The following is a 17,439-nucleotide window of genomic DNA, read 5'->3' as shown; positions in this document are numbered from 1 at the left end:
TGCAGTCGGATATTGCCCATGAAGCCTCATTCAATTAACAAGTGAAACAGGCAATACTTCTTTCTAATGCTAGTTTCTAATAGATTGTCTTCAATAAATTACAATATGCTCTTCTTAAATGTTGAAAGTCAACCACATAGTGCACTTACAATTGCTATATCAAAACTCTGGAACTAAAATATATTTTTTTATCTTTCTTTTGAAACAATACTGCTTTGATTAGCCACATTTTCTTTAACTTTCATTCCTGATGCTCTGCCTTTTTCCCCAAAAGGTTATGTTCAGTTAAGACCTTTCTGCTTCTACTTCTACTTTTTTGAACAGAGTGAAAACCAATTAATTTTTTCTGTTGGTGTTCCAGTTAAACTGTTGTAATGACTTCCATCAGTGGAACCAGAAGGAGACCCCCCCTTCCTCTTTCCAGTTCTCTGTGTGTCCTAAACTATGTTTCAAAGAGTTGTGCAACTTTTCTGAGCAGATTTTCAGATCTGTAGGAGCAGAGAGAAGGTGGAGAAAGTCTAATCATGAAGCAGAAGTCTTAAGTACAGTGGTACCTCAGTTCATGAACGCCTCAGTTCACCACCAAATCGGGTTGCGAACAGAAATTTTGGCAGAATTTTTCTCTGTTCGCAAATTGCAGCCATGTTCCCGCACAAACACTCCAAACAATAACCTTCTCCCCACCCACCACAAGGGGGAGCCATGAGGGTGCGCCCACCTTGGTTGAGGTCTTCCCGGCTCCTCGCTGTCACCCTGCTTCTGAGTCAGAGGAAGGTCCCCCACAGGTGCTCACCTGGCTCCAGGAGTGGGAGGCCGGAGCAGGAGTGGGAGGCTGGAGAGCTGAGCACGGGGTGGCTCCCCTGGCTGGGAAAGGGCTGCAAGGAGGGAGGTAAGGGCTGCTTTCTGTAGGTTGAGGCGAGGGGAAGGGTGGGGAGGGACGGGGCCACGGCTGGCTGAGTGGGGCACCTCCTGAGTCTCCCCGCTGTGGGGGGAAGAAGTATGGCAGCCACTCAGTGGCAGCTTGCCCTGAGAAGGCCGCTGCACAGGCACAGGAGCTGTGGCCCTGCTTCCGCTCCACCTCGGCCTGTCTGCCTCTGGGCTTGGCGAGGTGGCTGCAGCTTGGCCCGCAGCCCAGGGACGTGGCTCATATCATTTTTTTTTTAAAAAAGTATTTATTTATATATTTATTTAAAACTTTTATATGTGGTCCTTTATGTATAACATAAAGTTATGGTTCAGAACATATTAACCTTATTTACATTGAACCTTATGGGGAAATTTGACCAAAATCAGTTCACGACCAGAATCGTGGAACGAATTAAGTTCGTGAACCAAGGTACCACTGTAAAGGCACTGCACTTTTAATAAACACTCCTGAATTTCAGTTTTTTAGAAAGCATAAAAAGCAACCAAACCAGTTAGAAAGTGAACTATTGTTAATTATAAATGAAGTATGAAATATTCTTAATTCCTTAATTTTATACACAATAATGGAAACTTTTGTCATGTCTGTTTAAAAAGGACAAATATTTTTTCAGTCCAGCCCAAAGATCTGGTTTGCATGGTCATAACAGCCCACCATGACTTAAGGGCTGTGACTGGTGGGATTTATATATTCAAGGTGACTTACTGTGTTGTGCAAACCCAGGGGCTGTGGGTTATGTGAAGGTTAAACAGCCCTCATGTAACCCACAGTCCCTGGGTTTGTACAATATGGCAAGCCGCAGATGGTCACTGTGAATGGCTGCTGAACAACCCACCATGGATTATTTAGATAAAGCATGATAAGCTGTTTGATGATACAGATTAGCTCACTGTTAAAACACATTTAGGTCTATTGCATTTAAAATGGCTAATGCATTTAATAATGGTGCAATTGACCCTATGCAAGTTAACTGAGAGAGAAATCCTACTGGGATGTGGACCTTACTCCCAAATTATTGTGCATAGGATTGCAGCATTAAGAGTCATTGTACTTCTTAGATATAATTTAGAATTAATTGCAGTAATAGATTGCCTAATGCTTTATTACTTTTGAATATCTCTTACAGTTGGGCAAAGAGAAACTACAAATGTGATTCTGAAAGAGGAGTCTGCAGAAAATATGGAGCCTAAGCTACCAGAATCAGTTGACAAAACTGATGTAAGTGATGAACAGAAGGACACACAAGATGCCGACAAACATTTGCCATTGTCAGAAGAAAAAACAGAAGAACTGGAACAACCAAGTGAATCTCCATCAAATGATGTTGGATTTAAAAAAGTTTTTAAGTTAGTTGGATTCAAATTCACTGTCAGAAAGGATAAGACTGAGAAAGTAGAACCTGTTCAGCTTTTGAATGTAAAAGCAGATGATACAGAAGTGGCATCAGATGGAGCTGGAGATTATAAAGAAATCAAGATTGAGACAGTGGAAGAATCAACCCGAAGTGAGGGCCCCCATGGTGTAGAAAAGAGTGAGCAAGAGACTCAGACTGAACAGATTAAAGAAGGAACTTCTCCTGAAAAGGTAATAGAAAGCTCTACTGAAGCAGGGAGTAAGGAGACAGAAATGAAAAGCAATGGCAGCAAATCTCCAGAGTCTCCAACAAGCCCATTAACTAGTGAAACAGCATCGCCTCTGAGAAAATTCTTTACCCATGGTTGGGCTGGCTTTAGAAAAAAGACGAGCTTTAGAAAACCTAAAGAAGAAGAAACACAAGCTATTGAGAAAGAAAAGCAGGAAAAAGAGGCAATAAAAGAAGATACTACTTTGAAAGAAGAACTAGAAAAAGAAAAACCCATACCAGAAAAAAGTAAGTCAGAAGCTTCTGTAGACACCAGTTATGAGAAAGTGGAAAAGGAGACAGAGAAAAGAGAAGAAACAAAAATGATAGATGCTTCAACAGAAACACATCAGGAGGAAGCTATTACTCCTGCTGAACTGCTTTCAGTAGAAGAGTCTGATGAAAGTCTAAACAAAGACTCCAAAATAAGCTTGAAAGAGACAATTGCACTGGCCTCAGAGGAAAAATTGGAACCAGAACAAGTATGTATAAGAGATGTAGAGCAAAGTACTCTGAGCTCATCTGAGAAAAAACCTGAGCTAGCAGCTCATTTGACAGATGAAGTCATTGACAAACAAACAGACCAATCAAGTCCAACTTCCCCATTAGAAGTAAAAAGAGTGGAGGAGCACGTTGAAGATAAAACTGAACCAAACGCTCCTCTAGCCATAGAATTTTTGGATGAAAAACCCACAGATATGAACATTGATGTGAGTACTGCAGTAAAGAAGGAAGAACCAAAAATAACTAAAAAAGAATTAGTACTTGAACAATTAGTTGGAACAGATGCTGAGCTTCAAAGAGGGCAACCCACTGAAGAACAGCTGAAAGTCAAAGAAATCTTACCTGAAATAGTGAAGGAGCAGGTCAAGCAAACAGAACTAACAGAAGCAGCAACATCTAAACCTTCAGAAGGCTTTACAAATGAAGTTGAATTGCTCTCATCTCAAGAAAAAGCCAAGATGCAAGGCAGCCCCTTAAAAAAGCTTTTTACAAGTACTAGTTTAAAGAAGCTGTCGGTAAAGAAACATAAAGGAAAAAGAGAAGAAGCTAAATCAGGGGAAACAGCGGAACAAATGCAGCAATTGTCTGATTCTGCAGAAAGCCCAGAAGATCCAAGGGGAGAAAGCTCTGCTTCTTCTCCCGAAGAAGCAACAGAATCTGTAGAAAAAGTTGCAGATGCAGCACAGATCACTGAAACTGAAGAAGGGTCCACTTCAGATATAGAGAAGAAAAGAGAAAGTATTACTCCTTGGGCATCATTTAAAAAAATGGTGACACCTAAGAAACGAGTCAGGAGGCTTTCTGAAAGTGACAAAGAAGATGAGCTTGAGAAGCCAAAGAGTGCTACTTTGTCTTCAACTGAAAGTGCCCCCTGTGAAGAACAAGATACTAAAGAAAATGGTGAGGAACAGAAATTAGAAAAAAGCACAGAAGAGCCCAAGAGAAAGGTTGATACTTCTGTATCATGGGAAGCCTTAATTTGTGTAGGTTCATCTAAGAAAAGAACAAGAAAATCATCATCTTCTGATGAAGAAATAGGACAAAGATTTGCTCAGGAAGTTCAAAAAATAGATGAAGGTGCATCAAATAAAGAAATAGCCCCAGATATGACTTTTACTAGCTCACAAGAAAGTGACCAAGGACAAGGAAATTCCTCACCAGAACAAGCTGGAAGTCCATCTGAAGGTGAGGGAGTTTCTACATGGGAGTCTTTCAAAAGGCTAGTAACCCCAAGAAGAAAATCTAAAACTAAGATGGAAGAGAGAAATGAAGAATATGCCATGGCTGCAAGTTTAGAACATTCTACTTCAGATGGAGATTCTGGAAAAGAAGAATCCTGGGTTTCATTTAAAAAATTAATGCCTGGTCGTAGGAAGAAAAAGTCAGATGGAATACCAGAACATGCTCCAGTTCAGGAAGCTGGAGAAGAAATGGTAGAAGCCAATGATGACGACTCTGACATACCTGCTGTTGTTCCTTTATCAGAGTATGAAGCTGCTGAACAAGAGAAATGTGAGGCTCCAAAGATGACACAAGATGAAATACTTAAGAAAACTTCAGCACAGAGCACAGAAAAGTCAGAAGGTACTTTAATAGTTGAACAGTCCAGTGAAGGATTGGTTCATGCCATTACTGTTACAGTGGTAGAAGGAGAGAGAGCAATTATGAGTATTGATGAAAGGTCGCCATCTTGGATATCTGCTGCTATGACAGAGTCCATTGAACATGCAAGTGAAGATGAAGAGAAACTAACTGAGCAGGTCTCTGAAACTGGAATTGTTGAAGAAACAGTGGTGATTTCTAAACTCATGCCAGAAATTAGAGAGGATGCTAGTGGTGAATCTATAATCAGTGAAATTGAGATAACCTCAGAAGCAATTACAGCTCGAGAAGAAGCTTCTGGTGTTGAAGAAGCAACTGAAGTATCCTGTGCTGAAGAGACAACTGAGATGGTTTCAGCAGTTTCAAGGTTGTCTGAATCGCCTGATACAACAGAAATAGCTACACCTGTACAGGAGCCAGAGGAGAGCTCACAAAACCTAGAACAATTAAACAAACACACACAGGAAATTCTGCAGGAAGTTGCTGAAAGAGTTACATTGTCTGATGAAGTGCAAGTGATTGGTGAAAGCATGTCAGAAATAGTAATTCAGTCAGTGTCAGTAGAGAAAGTTGGGCAAGAAATTACTGTCATATTGACTGAACCACCTCTAAAGGAAGCTGAACTGGCTGAATCATCTTTAAAAGAAGAAGAACCTGAGAAGACTGATATGCAGATAGATGAAGACACAGAAAGTCATCTAAGTAAAGCTGAAATTAAAGAAAGTGTTCTGAAGGAAGTGATGAAGAAGAGTGATGATGTGTGCATGAAGGTGGAAGACAGCTCAAAAGAAACTATCAGCTTGGATAGGACTGATGAAATTCGACCTCCAAAGGTTGAACAAGAAGTTGTAGAAAGACCTGAAGAAATTATTGAAAAGCAGACAGTTGAAGAGATTTCTGAAGAGGAAGAATTTGTTATTGTTACAGTAAGTCCTGAAGAGGAGCCAGAAGTTGGTGATATAGTTGGAAAGGAGCCAGTACCATCAGTCAAAATGGAAAATGAAGAATACTGTAGTACAAATATAGTACAGGAGGTCAAAATGGATTTAGAAAAAACACCACAAGTTGGGATTCCAAAAGCTGTTGTTGCAGAAGCGGATGACTCTGCAAAAACAACATGTGAAGAGAAGCCTCTATTGTCCCAGGAATGTGATGATGTGGTGACTATCACATCTGATACAAGAGCAGAACAGAGAGAAACAGGTGCAATTGAATTAAAGAAGGCCCTTTCACAGAATGAAGTAAAAGAGCTTGAGGCACCCATCCAGAATGCAGTAACTAAAGACAGTGACTTGGGTACAGCTGAAGATGCTGCACTTGGCTTAGAAACAAGCACAGAGGAAGTTGCAGTTGAGACCCATGTATCAAACAAAGACCCCGAGGTCTCTGTGGAAAGTCTGGAAATTGAGATGCATGTGCAGAAGAAGGAACCTGAGGCCCAACTGCCAGAATTAGATAACTCTGTGGTGAATGGGGAACCGGAGCCTCTCCTGTTGGAGACACAAATCCATGCAGAGATTATAGAAAAAGAAATGCCAATTAGAAAGGAAGTGGACATTGATCAGCAGAATTTGGAGACCATGGTCTGTATACAGAAAATAGAAACTAATGCTCTCACAGAAAAACAAGAAGGCAAGTCCCACATACAGAGTGTGGAAGCAAAGGTTCTGGCAGAGAAGGAAGAATTAAAAGATGTGGAGTTTCCTACTGAGAGGGCAGAAATGGAGTCTGCCATGGAAGATGAGGCATATGTTAAAGAGACAGAAGAACAGGCCTTTGCAGAAAAAGCACGTGCAAAGTTGGATGTAAAAGCCCTCACAGAGAAGGTGGATTTGGCCACAGATGCAGGAAAGAAAGAAGCAGAATTTGCCAGAACAATGATTGAAGAAGAGACATCAATAAAGAAGTTGGAATCGGAGGCTTTCATGGAGAAGATGGAAGGGGAGGTCCCTGTGGAAAGAGCAGAAGCAGAAGTCCTAATAGAAAAGGCAGATGCAACAGGATATGTGGATGTTCCCACCGATAAGGCAGATGCCAAGTTAGAAGCAGAGCTCACTGCAGAGAAGGTGGATGTGGAGGTCCCATCAGAGCAGACAGATGCAAAGCTGGATGAGGAAGTCCCTGCAGTGAAAATGGATATGGAGTCCCACGCAGAAAAAGATTCAGAGGTTGCCAAGGAAAAGAGTGATGTGGAAGTTCCTGCAGAGAAAACAGATGTTGAGCACTCTACAGAGGAAGCAAAAATGGAATTCTCTGTAGAAAAAGCAGAAGCTGAGGTCTTCACAGGTAGCACAGAAGTGGAGTCTTCCAAAAAGAAGACAGGTGTGGTGGTCTTTGCAGAAAAGGTAGATACAAAGATGGATGCTAAAGCTTCCTCAGAGAAGGTGGCTGAGGAGGTCCCTGCAGACCAGTCAGAAGAAATGATGGAAACAGAAGCCATCACCAAGCTTACAGAACCAAAGGAGATCCTACAAACTACAGAAGATGAAGTGAGATTTCAGTCTCAGGTTGAAGATATTACAAAATCCTTAGCAACATGTATTGAGGTGACTTCAGCTGAAACCTCAGTGCATATTGATTCAGAGCAAGCATCTGTGGCAAGTGACAGGGATGGAATCCCAGTGCAAACAGAGAAGCAAGATGTTGTCCTTTCCTTAAAACCAAAAAGTTCTGATGCAGTTTTTACTGAGGACCCTTCAAAGAGTGGAGTAAAGACTGATCTCTCTGCCTTAGAACAAAAATCATCAGAGGACATTTTAACTGAGGAAAGAAGTCCAATTAAAATATCAGCACCAAAGCAGGATGAAGAGGATCCCACGCAGACATATGGCAAATTTACCTTGGAATCACAATGCATAGAAGTAATTGCAGATGAAGTCCGGGAAAAGAAAGACTTGAAGGATGCCGCATTAGAAGGATCAAAATGTGCTGAAGAAGCTGAGACCCCTGTGCAGAAGGAAATAATGTCACCTCCTGTGAAGACTGACATGGTAATGGTAAAGTCCATTGATACAGCTGCATCTGGGGGTCCCGTGCAGGAAGAAAAGGAAGATGCCTGTCCTTTGGAATCAACATACACTGAGGCTGACACAGTAGAGGATACTGTGCAAAGCAAGGCAGCTGTGGATTCAATGAAAAAAGAGCTTGGAATGGTTGAGACAGAATCCACAGGTACTGTAATAACAGAAGCTACGAAGACTGAAGGAGGAGGAGATCTCACCTCTTGCTCTGGATTCATAGAGCATGCTGTCTCAAACGCCATTTTGGATAATAAAGGAGATAGTAGTCTGCCAGACTTAAAATCAGAAGGCCAGGAAGCAGGGTTAAATGGGATTGCTGAACAGATTGAAACTTGTCCTGAGACATTGCCCTTGGAAACTGACCATCCACTTTCAGAGTCTACAGCAGCTTCGGATACCTGCCAGAAAAGACAAGCACCATCAGAAAAGGTGCTTATAATGAAAACAGAAAAAACATCAAAGAATGCTGAACTTGCTGGTGGGGACATACTGTGTGCAGTTCCGCCACAGCAAAAGATTGATGCTGAGCAACAGGAGGCTGTCACCACTGGCATTCTGGAAAAGGAAAGTTACACAGCTTATAAATCTTCTGGAACAGCAACAGCTGCAGCACTTGAAGAGCAGGTCATTGCAGAAGATGTGATACTGATGGCAGCACCAACTGGAACCTTGCAATCTTTTCTCGAGAAGCCAAAAGAAACAGTGTTCCAAACGATACAGCAGGTGAGCTGTGCTCACTCAGGACCTGGGACTCAGGACTTTGATGCCATGGCAGTATCTTCTTCTGACAAGGCTGATTCAGTGGTAGATGAGCAGGTTTTACAAGCAGGAAGATGCAGCACAGATGATTTGGTCCAGAGACATGCATTTGATGCTATCCCTAAAATGCAGCTTCAAAAATCAAAGTCCAGCGAAGAATCTGAAAAAAAGGTGACATCTCCACAAAGAAGCCCCTCTTTAACTCATACAGAATTTCAAAAAGACGTTGTTCAATCTGTGACTATAGAGTCTCAAAGTACAAAAATTGTGCTGAAAATCATTCAGAATGCTGTTGATAAATTGGAGGAAACAGAAGAACCGGCCTTCACTTCGAAGCAGCAGAGTGACCCATGTCTGATTGATGTAACTAAGTCTGAAATTCTGGAAGATATACAGACTGGTCAACAGTTTCCAGTAAAAGGCAGAGAAGAGAAACACCAAGTGATTGAACAGTCAATTACAATGTTAAAACAATCTGCAGAGAAACAAGAGACGTTCAAAACAGTAGAAGAAATGCCTTTGATTTCTGATAAGACTGAAGATGGAGGAAGCTGTGGCTCCAAAAAGACAGAGATTGATCTCAAAACAATTGAAGACATGTCAGGTACAGTGCCAACACTCATGCAAGTCCCTGGATCTGTGAATGAAGTTGTGAAAGAGACAGGGTTGCAGAAAGAAAATGGCAAACAAAAACTTCATTCTGAAATGGATACAACTGTTCCAACAGAGACTCAAAGAGACACCCTGGAGGGTACTGGATCAGAGGATCTGTCCAAAGAGTCAGTTGATGAAGTAGGCCAACCAAAGCTCAAGGATGTGGAAGCTGGACAGACTGTTCAAATCCAAGAACAATTGATAGACCAACAAACACACATGAAGAGGAAAGAAGACCATAGTCCGTCAACAGGCTTTGTGGAGACACACACAGAGAAAGATGTAAATAAACAAGATTACACCTCCTCTGAGAGTCCACAGTTAAAATCAGAGCTCACAGAATCCTGAGTTTTAATGTAAGTACCATTTCATTAAAATAAATTCTCAACAGTCATTTTAAATCCTGGCTAGTTAACTCTTTTTAGTGGCATTTTATCAACAATATAACTGTAAAGAGTATTCAGACATTTTGGCCTTCAGAACTGTGTAAGATGGACAAATAATACAGAGTAAGAAAACCCAATGAATTAGGTTTGATGCTGGAGAGCAAATAAAAAAATTAAATTACTAAAACAGATCAGTGCTTGAAACATTGTATTTAGTGTTTAAACAAAGTAAAATTAGCTGCATGTAAGCTAATTTTACTTTCAGTTTAAACACTAAATACTTTCAGTTATCACTCATCAAGCTTCCTTTGTTGAAGGAGCAAAGTAGGACTGTAGAGCAGGGAAGGGCAAACTGGTGGCCTTCCAGATGTTTTTGCCTATGACTCCCATTATCTTAATGATTGGCCATGCTGCCTAGGGCTGATGGGAGTTGAAGTCTTCCAGATGGTTTGGCCTACAGTTTGCCCACTCCATACTGTAAAGCATGCATGAATGGTCCCTCTGTATGGCAGATTCACTATGCCACTGATTGCAGAGGATATGCATTATGAGAGTATTAGCTAAGCAGGGAGTCCGCCTTTGCAGCATAACTGTTCTAAGAGCACAGCAACAAATCAAGCGCTAGTTAAAGCCTGTCACTCCTGCCTTTGGGTTCACCCCCTGCTGCTTTCTCCTTCTCTGCTGGCATGGGAAAATCACCAGTGTACCCAGTGCAGGATACTTGAGACAGGAAGGCAGGAGCAGGAGGGAGGAAGGGAGTGGGTGTGAAGGGTCAAGCCTGACTAACACACCATTTAATTCACTTGTCTGCTGCTTCACTCCTGAAGGGCAGGCTTGTAGTGTGGCTGAAGGACAGACTGTCAGTCCTAATATTCTCTGTCTTCACTGTTAGAAGGGGGGGCCCTGTTTGCTTGTTTGGGGCACCTTTAAGAGTCTCTGAGTGAGTCATCCCTGTCTGGCCAGCTTCCCCTGCCAGATCCCACTCCTGCCAACTGATGTGCCGCAGAGCTGTTCTGCAGGAGGTTGCTATGCAGCAGCTGGCAACGGTGGCACTGAGATCCCCTTACACTGAGGTGACACCCAGATGTGGTTTGCATGCTAGTACGCGACAAAGGTAAAACATGCTGGCTCTGTCACTCTGCTTAAGAAGCTGTGGCTGCAAGATTTCCTTGATGTTTCTTTATCTCTCTATATCAATAGTTCTGTGGAAAGCTGTGTCTTGCATTTGGAGGGACGAGTTCCACAAGAAAACAGCAGAAGAGGATGGCTTCTGCTTAGCTGGGCTGAAGAGCAATGATTTTGAACAGTGAGAATAGACCTCTGCTTTCTGATGTCATGCTGAGAAAGGCATCTGACAATCCTGAGACACCACCAGGAGCTTTAGCCATCTCCTTTTCCGTTCGATTCCTAACACCTCCTTCTCACAATATTTGTTATCCATGTCTGTGCTGGTAAGACGAGTCGGGCTGGGCTGGGTCAGAAGTGTTCCCTTTTCCAAAAATGACACCCATACTTTCACCTAGGAAGGAAGTTGGCATATTTGATGCTCCCCCTATTATTAGTTCTTCCAAAACTGGACTGTAATTCTTTGTGTATTTATGTGTATATCTTCAAGCGAAATCTGATTTTAATGTATATTTCTTCCTCTTTATATGTGACGAAAAGAAAGAGTCTTGCCCAAGTGATTACAGGGAAGAATTCTGAGTGAGCTACAGCTAGCCAGTAATGGATCCCAGTACATTTCCATTGCTTCCTATTGTGTGGAAGGCTATGAGAATCGATGTTTGATGTTGTATTTGATCTTGCTTTCCATCAAAAGTCATTGTCCCCCTTGGAATCATCATGATACCAATCTGTGAAACAGAACTTCATTTTCCATCACATTCTCTAAGCCTGGCATTCCTTGTGTTTTGTGTATTGAAAACATTTCAGCTGCAGCTGAATGGAGAGTCAAGCATGCTTAAGAAGAATGGTTTCAGTGGGTACATCCAGACTCTTTTGTGGAAGCTTCTGATTCAATGAAGGAACCCCACTGGTGGAAAGGTGCGAGGAGGCAGGCTTTGTGGCTTCTCTTCTCTACCTGCAGCCTCCTGTGCACCCTCCCCCACCCCATGAGCCAGATCTGTGCTGAACAGGGTGGACGTGGCACTGGGAGCTGTAGAGGGAGGGAGAATTGGTGCAGATCTGCCAATAAGAACATTCTTAGTGGAACCCTCCTTGATGAATGCTTTGACAGGTGGAAAGCTGGATCCAAGGCAGTAGTTTTAAGCCTGCCTAAGTATGCATTGGCTTTCAAGTTTGAGTAGAATTTCCCCCCTCTAGAATCACCTGTGTGGATATGGGATGTTTTTAAAAGCCAGAGAAATAAATGACCATCTCAAACTACTCAGTTAAGAAATTATCACAATTCTGGGCAAAATGTGAAACTGTTCTTAATCTATCAAGAATTTGAAAAACAGTTCAAATCTTTTAAACTTTAAGCATTTTCCTGTTCTTGGAACATCCTCATGTTATAAAAGGGGATATGTTTTCTCCCCAGAATGGTTTTATTGAGCAAAGGATTATGTCTGCTCTGTATTTGTGTCCCCTTGTTAGGAAAGTGTGTCTCATTATGCTTTATGTACATTTAGTAAACTGTGATTTCTGAAAAGTGATTTAAATAAAGACTTGGCTTACACTTAGCTTTGCGCTTTGAATTAAAATTTACAAAATACAGTGTAGGAAATCTTGAGCAAGGCACTCTAAACTAAATTGCAGTTCTTAATACAAGTCATTACAGGTTGTGCATAAAAACTGGGCAGGCTTGAAATGCTAAATAACTGAACAATGGTTAAAATGTTCAAAGCATTTAGTATGGATCTTCTAGACAACAAGTATGTCTAGCAGGTCTACTTATATTGCACTTTGTAGCCTTTGCGCATCTGGCTGAGCCTGTTGCTTGCATGGCCCAGCAGCTTCACTGTCCTACATGTATAGTAATTTATTTGAAAATTTAACCAAGTGAGCCAAATAGTACCTTTTAGGAAGTGCACAATGGCAAAAGAAAGGAAATGGTCACTAGTGTGATTGCACCATCTAGTGGTTGCTACATGCATTTTGTAGCTTAGGATCTCCTTTGGCTAACCTATTACTTTCCATCTAATAAAATATGGAAAGACATGAGTTTCTTAAAAAAAAATAAAATATTGCATAATATCTGGAACAGCTTTGCTAATGTGCAACTATAAAAATGACAATATTTAGCCTTTTCTGTGTATTGCAACACATGGAGTTCTGCAATGGGATAGCTGATATATAAAAGAGTTTTGGCAAAACAAGCAAAAACCATCAATAGTGTAGCAACAGGGTTTCTTGGAGCATCAGGAAAGTAAAACAGTCTAATAGAATAATTCATGTCAAGATAAAAGACCATTAAAAGGATTTTGTTAAATGAAATGCTAAGAAAAGTGAGTAGCCATTTTCTGAACTTGTTTTCACAACTTACCTCTCTCAATTTGAATGACTTCCTTTCACTGGAATCACAGTGCAAGAGGCAATGAAATCATGTTGATAAAATCACTGAAACCTGTTGGCTTCTCATGTATGGACTTGCCAGACTCGCAACCTGTAGAAGCGCTTTGCTTTGGAATTAGCCAGTGAGCGGAGGCAGCAGGTTGGGGAGGATGTTGGCTGCTGGCTCCATCTCCTCCCTGTCTTCTGTTCAGATGTGGTGGTGGAGGCCGGAGGGAAGGGAGCCCTGTCTGCAGGGTGTGGCTGCAGACTGAGCAGTCACAACCTTGACGTTCTCCTCTGTCGATAGCCGCCACCGTGCCTTTGCCGCTCTGCAGTCCACTCCTTCGCTGTGTCACAGCCGCACAGAAGTTCTACCTCCTACCCCACCTCTCAGACCTTACTGGCCAATTTAAAGGCAAAAAGTTATTTTGGGTGCCCCTTTGGCAATTCTGTAGAATATCTTCTAACATGCCTCTCAAAGAACAGCCTCTTCCTTTGCCGCCTCCTGTTCTGTGCAGATTTTTTTTAACAGCCAAACCTGAAAACTTACATTTTTGCTGCAGTTATATTTTGCAATAATGCTAACTACATTTGTAAAACATGTCTGGGGAGAATAATCTAACCCTTTCACATTAATTGGGGTGTTAGTCTACAAAGTCTCTTTCTCATTCAAATATGATGAACTGCTGAGTAGTTTAGTACCACTGAACCCTCTTTTTCTGGAAAGTAGATAGTGAGAATGTGCAGTTTAGCATGTGCCTCCTTCCAGACTGTAATCCTGCCATCACACAAATTCTTTTGAGAATAATCTGTGAGAAGTTCAGTACATTCAGTGAAAGATTGGACTTTAAGGGCACAATCCTGTGCAAGTTCAGACAGAAAAAAGCATTTTATGTCTAAATTTGCACAGGATTGCATCTTAACAAATAGTAAAGATTCCACCAGAATATTCTCCCTCAGCAAGATAATAATCTAAACATTCTCAGTTAGGAGGTTATTTGTGGAACAGTTAGATATGTAATGTGTTTACAATGTGTAAAAATATGTAAAATACTCAGTTACATGGTATGTCCAAAAATGACTTCAGGAAGTCTTGTCTCTTTTGTGTGTATATTGGGGGGGGGGGTCATAGTGGCTGCTTCTTTGCTCCCCATTTTGAGTCTGAATTACAAAGTTTGTTCTGAATGCCAAACTACAAATTGTTCACTTTCATCAATCTCCGTGATATGTGAATCACATGAAAGGGGGCACTACGCAAGCAGTGGGAGGCATGTTCCTGCTCCTGGCCTGCCCGCAGAGGCAGGCATGCTGCCAAGGCTTGCCTACCAAACTCCAGGCATTCCCCTAGTTGTTTGCAGGGGAAAAGCCTTTGTGGGGGCAACTTCGGGATTGGCGCTCCTTGTGCTTGGGAACCCTGGTGGTGCAAAAGCCTGCCCGTGAGCAGCTGCCCGCAAGTAGGCTTCCCCTCTGCAGGAGTGCATGCTCAGCCAGGCAGTGTGCCCAGAGCTGGAAGGGGGAAGCCGGGGCACAGCCCCTCTGTCCAACACTTACGCGATGCCACAGGGCTACTGCCTGCTCTACCAAAGGTCTGGGCTGTATGTGGCCTGCCAGTAGTGGATTATTCCCTCTAACAGGTGCTTGAGGACCTTTTCTTTTGTGGGCCATTCCGTGCCAAAAGGAGGGTGAATCAAGCATCTGGCAGCCACCACACACCTGCATTTACAGCCCTCTTTGACAGCTCATGGGAAATCAGTTATTTCTACAGCCTGTTACCTGTGTGAAAAGACATACTGCAGTAATTACAGCAAGTGAAATACTAATAAGAAAGATCAATGGCATGACCTGTGTAATCCTGGTTCTGATCTCTATAGCTTCAAGCCTGTTAATAAATATGTAAAGTTATCTAAACAGCATTTAAAAATGTAGTAATCACAATGTAAATTATCAATGGCTAGAAGTTGGGGAACAAGCACTTAGTTCTTGCTTGTTTTTTTAAAAAAATACTGATGTAGGGCCTTTCTAAGCAATGCAAAGAACACAAATCATATAACCAGTCTTTCTTCTTGTAACTGACCTGTTTCAAAAAAAAAGCGCACCAGAAGAATTGTCTGATGGTGTGGGGAGCCTGACTCCATACACAGATGCTGCTTTATTACAGTGCATTGCTTTGGCCTCAAAAATACTCAGTCAACGCTGCAAATTTTAGCTTGTGCCACAACTCCAAGCTTTTGCAGTTCCTTCTAATCCAGTGTATTGGATTAACTGATATTTTGATTTTCTATGTTGTTTTTAAAGTAGATTTTCATGGACTAAATAAAATACAAAGACAATTCATGCTCTTTGTGTCCTTATAATTATTTATTGTTCTTTTTAGTCTCTGTCCAGTCACTTGGATGAAGTTTGTACTTAGCAGAGTAACTCTGGAAGCTATTCAAGGTTAACCGAGGAACGGGTTTTTATCTCTCCTTTTCAGAAAGGGGAGGTGCTCATAAAGTTGTGTTGCTGATTCCAACAAATAGCAAAGCCAAAGGGAAAAATAAATGGAGGAGGTAATTTGTAGCAAGGAGGCAGACAAGAATATTCTCAGATATGTTTACAGCTGTGAGGCTTAACGCAGGAAAATATCAACTTGCAGTCTGAGCGCCTTACAGAAATGTTTGAAAGACTGTATTTGGATTAAGTGTAGATTGTGGCAGCATCATTTTTAATGTCTCACTTTTGCAGTCCTAAACCCAACTACTCTAAAATACATTAAATAAAAATCTGTGGAAGATGTTTCTAGACTATGTCTGTGTTAAGAGAACATAACTCATAGTTCAAGACCATCTGGGTGGCCACAGGTTCCCCATCCCTGGACTGGAGGTAAACGTGCTATGTTTTCTGAAATATATCACCAAATGTGTTGATTATAGCTTTGTGATTGACAAGGAAATCAGGTGTTCACCATAGACAAGATCCTGATGCAGAGAGATGCATGAGAAGTGAGCAGTCTTCTCTTTCTTTGTTAAGCACCAGCTGTTTCCATTCTTCATTTCATTGCATCTGCTTGGACAGATATGTATGCCAAATGTAAAGGGTTTATACCTAAGTGACAGAATTAAAGCAGAAACACTTCTAACACAAGTATTCCATAATCGGTAGGCACATACTAGATACAGCCAATATACCCAAACTGGAAAAGTAGGATCTAGCCTACACCTGCAGCAGCAGTTGTGTGGATCGCATTATTGCTGTCCACAGAGATGTGCCTTTTTAACAGTCCCCTACCCTAAACATGCATACATGAGGCTCCCTACATGTGAATGAACGAACGTGTTATGATGGTCACTGACCCACAGTTATGAGTGGGGTTCTAAAACAACCTGCTCCTTGCCGTTCTATTCCTAATTACATGGAATATATGTATGTATGTCAGAGTCCTCCATCTGAGATATGAGGCGTTACACTTGAATTTGCTACCTCAAGATGTTACTTTCTTATGGAACGTGTGTAGAACAGGTCATAGTCACAATTAAGTCACACTGAAGCCAATGCAACAAGTGTGTCACACCTCACAGCCAACTTGGTCCTATTGTTTTCCAAGGTAAATACACAGAGGTTTGTGGCCCAAGTCACAATATTGGGTCAGTGTTTATTGAACACACTCTTAGGTGGGAAATGTGATTGTCATTGTCAACTAACCGACTGTCCCTTTGTCACATTTCTCTTGTAATGGCTTTCCATATAGGCAAGTTCATTATTTGCCTATCCCCATGGAAGTGCATTAACTGGTAGCAGAACTGACTGAAATTTTATCTGTGTGAACTAAATAACTAAATTGAAAGCTTTCAAACATAGTGTTAGTTTAAATTTGCAGCTGAAATTACTAACTCTTATTGTTTCCAGTAAAAAAAAAAAGTTGAAATCTAGTGGGCTTAAAAGTGCTTTGTTTTGCCTACCATGTTCATGGTTTATACATTTCTAATTCTGGAACAACTTTCCACAATATTGCCAGAACTCAAACCTGAGCACCTTCTAGAAGTGGTCTAAGATGCTCAGCCTTTGGAGCTCAAGATAAATTGGGGAAAAGAATGGAAATGAAACAGAAGTTTCATTTAAATGAAATGTTATTCTTTTTGCTGGGGCTGGAAGGTTTGTATCATCCAAGCTGAGTCTCCTTGAACATTTAATTCACAAATATCTATTCTGTTAAGAGTCCTGGCTTTGAGGAAATTACATATTCCTCAAAAAGGAGGCCAAAAAACAGAACTGGTATGGTTAAGGTATAAAAAGCTTAGGCATTGTATGGAAACATACAAAATGGACTATCGCCCAGTAAGTAATTTACTCATAAGTAGGCAATGAAGCTAAGATCTGCTTACCATGTGGCCTTGATACTCTATAAAATTTGCAAGATTATTAGCATGTTCTTTACATTTATCAGTGTAATGAGCACTACCTATTTGACACTCCATGGAAGGACACAAGGCCAAAATT

General features: G+C 41.4%; 1 protein-coding gene across 1 annotated transcript in view; it reads left to right on the top strand.

Moving 5' to 3' along the window:
• The window catches only part of AKAP12 (A-kinase anchoring protein 12), an 80,261-nt gene extending 64,964 nt beyond the window's left edge, over positions 1 to 15,297 (top strand). The window contains exons 3-4 of the mRNA XM_044422707.1: positions 2,052 to 9,441; positions 10,672 to 15,297. Coding sequence (XP_044278642.1) covers positions 2,052 to 9,433 — 7,382 coding nt within the window. The 3' untranslated portion in view covers positions 9,434 to 9,441; positions 10,672 to 15,297. The remainder of the gene's footprint in view (positions 1 to 2,051; positions 9,442 to 10,671) is intronic.
• Positions 15,298 to 17,439: the final 2,142 nt, after the last annotated feature.

Source organism: Varanus komodoensis, unplaced genomic scaffold (genome assembly GCF_004798865.1).
Source record: "Varanus komodoensis strain SLA01 unplaced genomic scaffold, ASM479886v1 scaffold1, whole genome shotgun sequence".
NCBI lineage: Eukaryota > Metazoa > Chordata > Lepidosauria > Squamata > Varanidae > Varanus > Varanus komodoensis.
The sequence above is the reverse complement of the archived record's forward strand: the minus strand, read 5'-3'. Positions and strand labels throughout refer to the sequence as shown.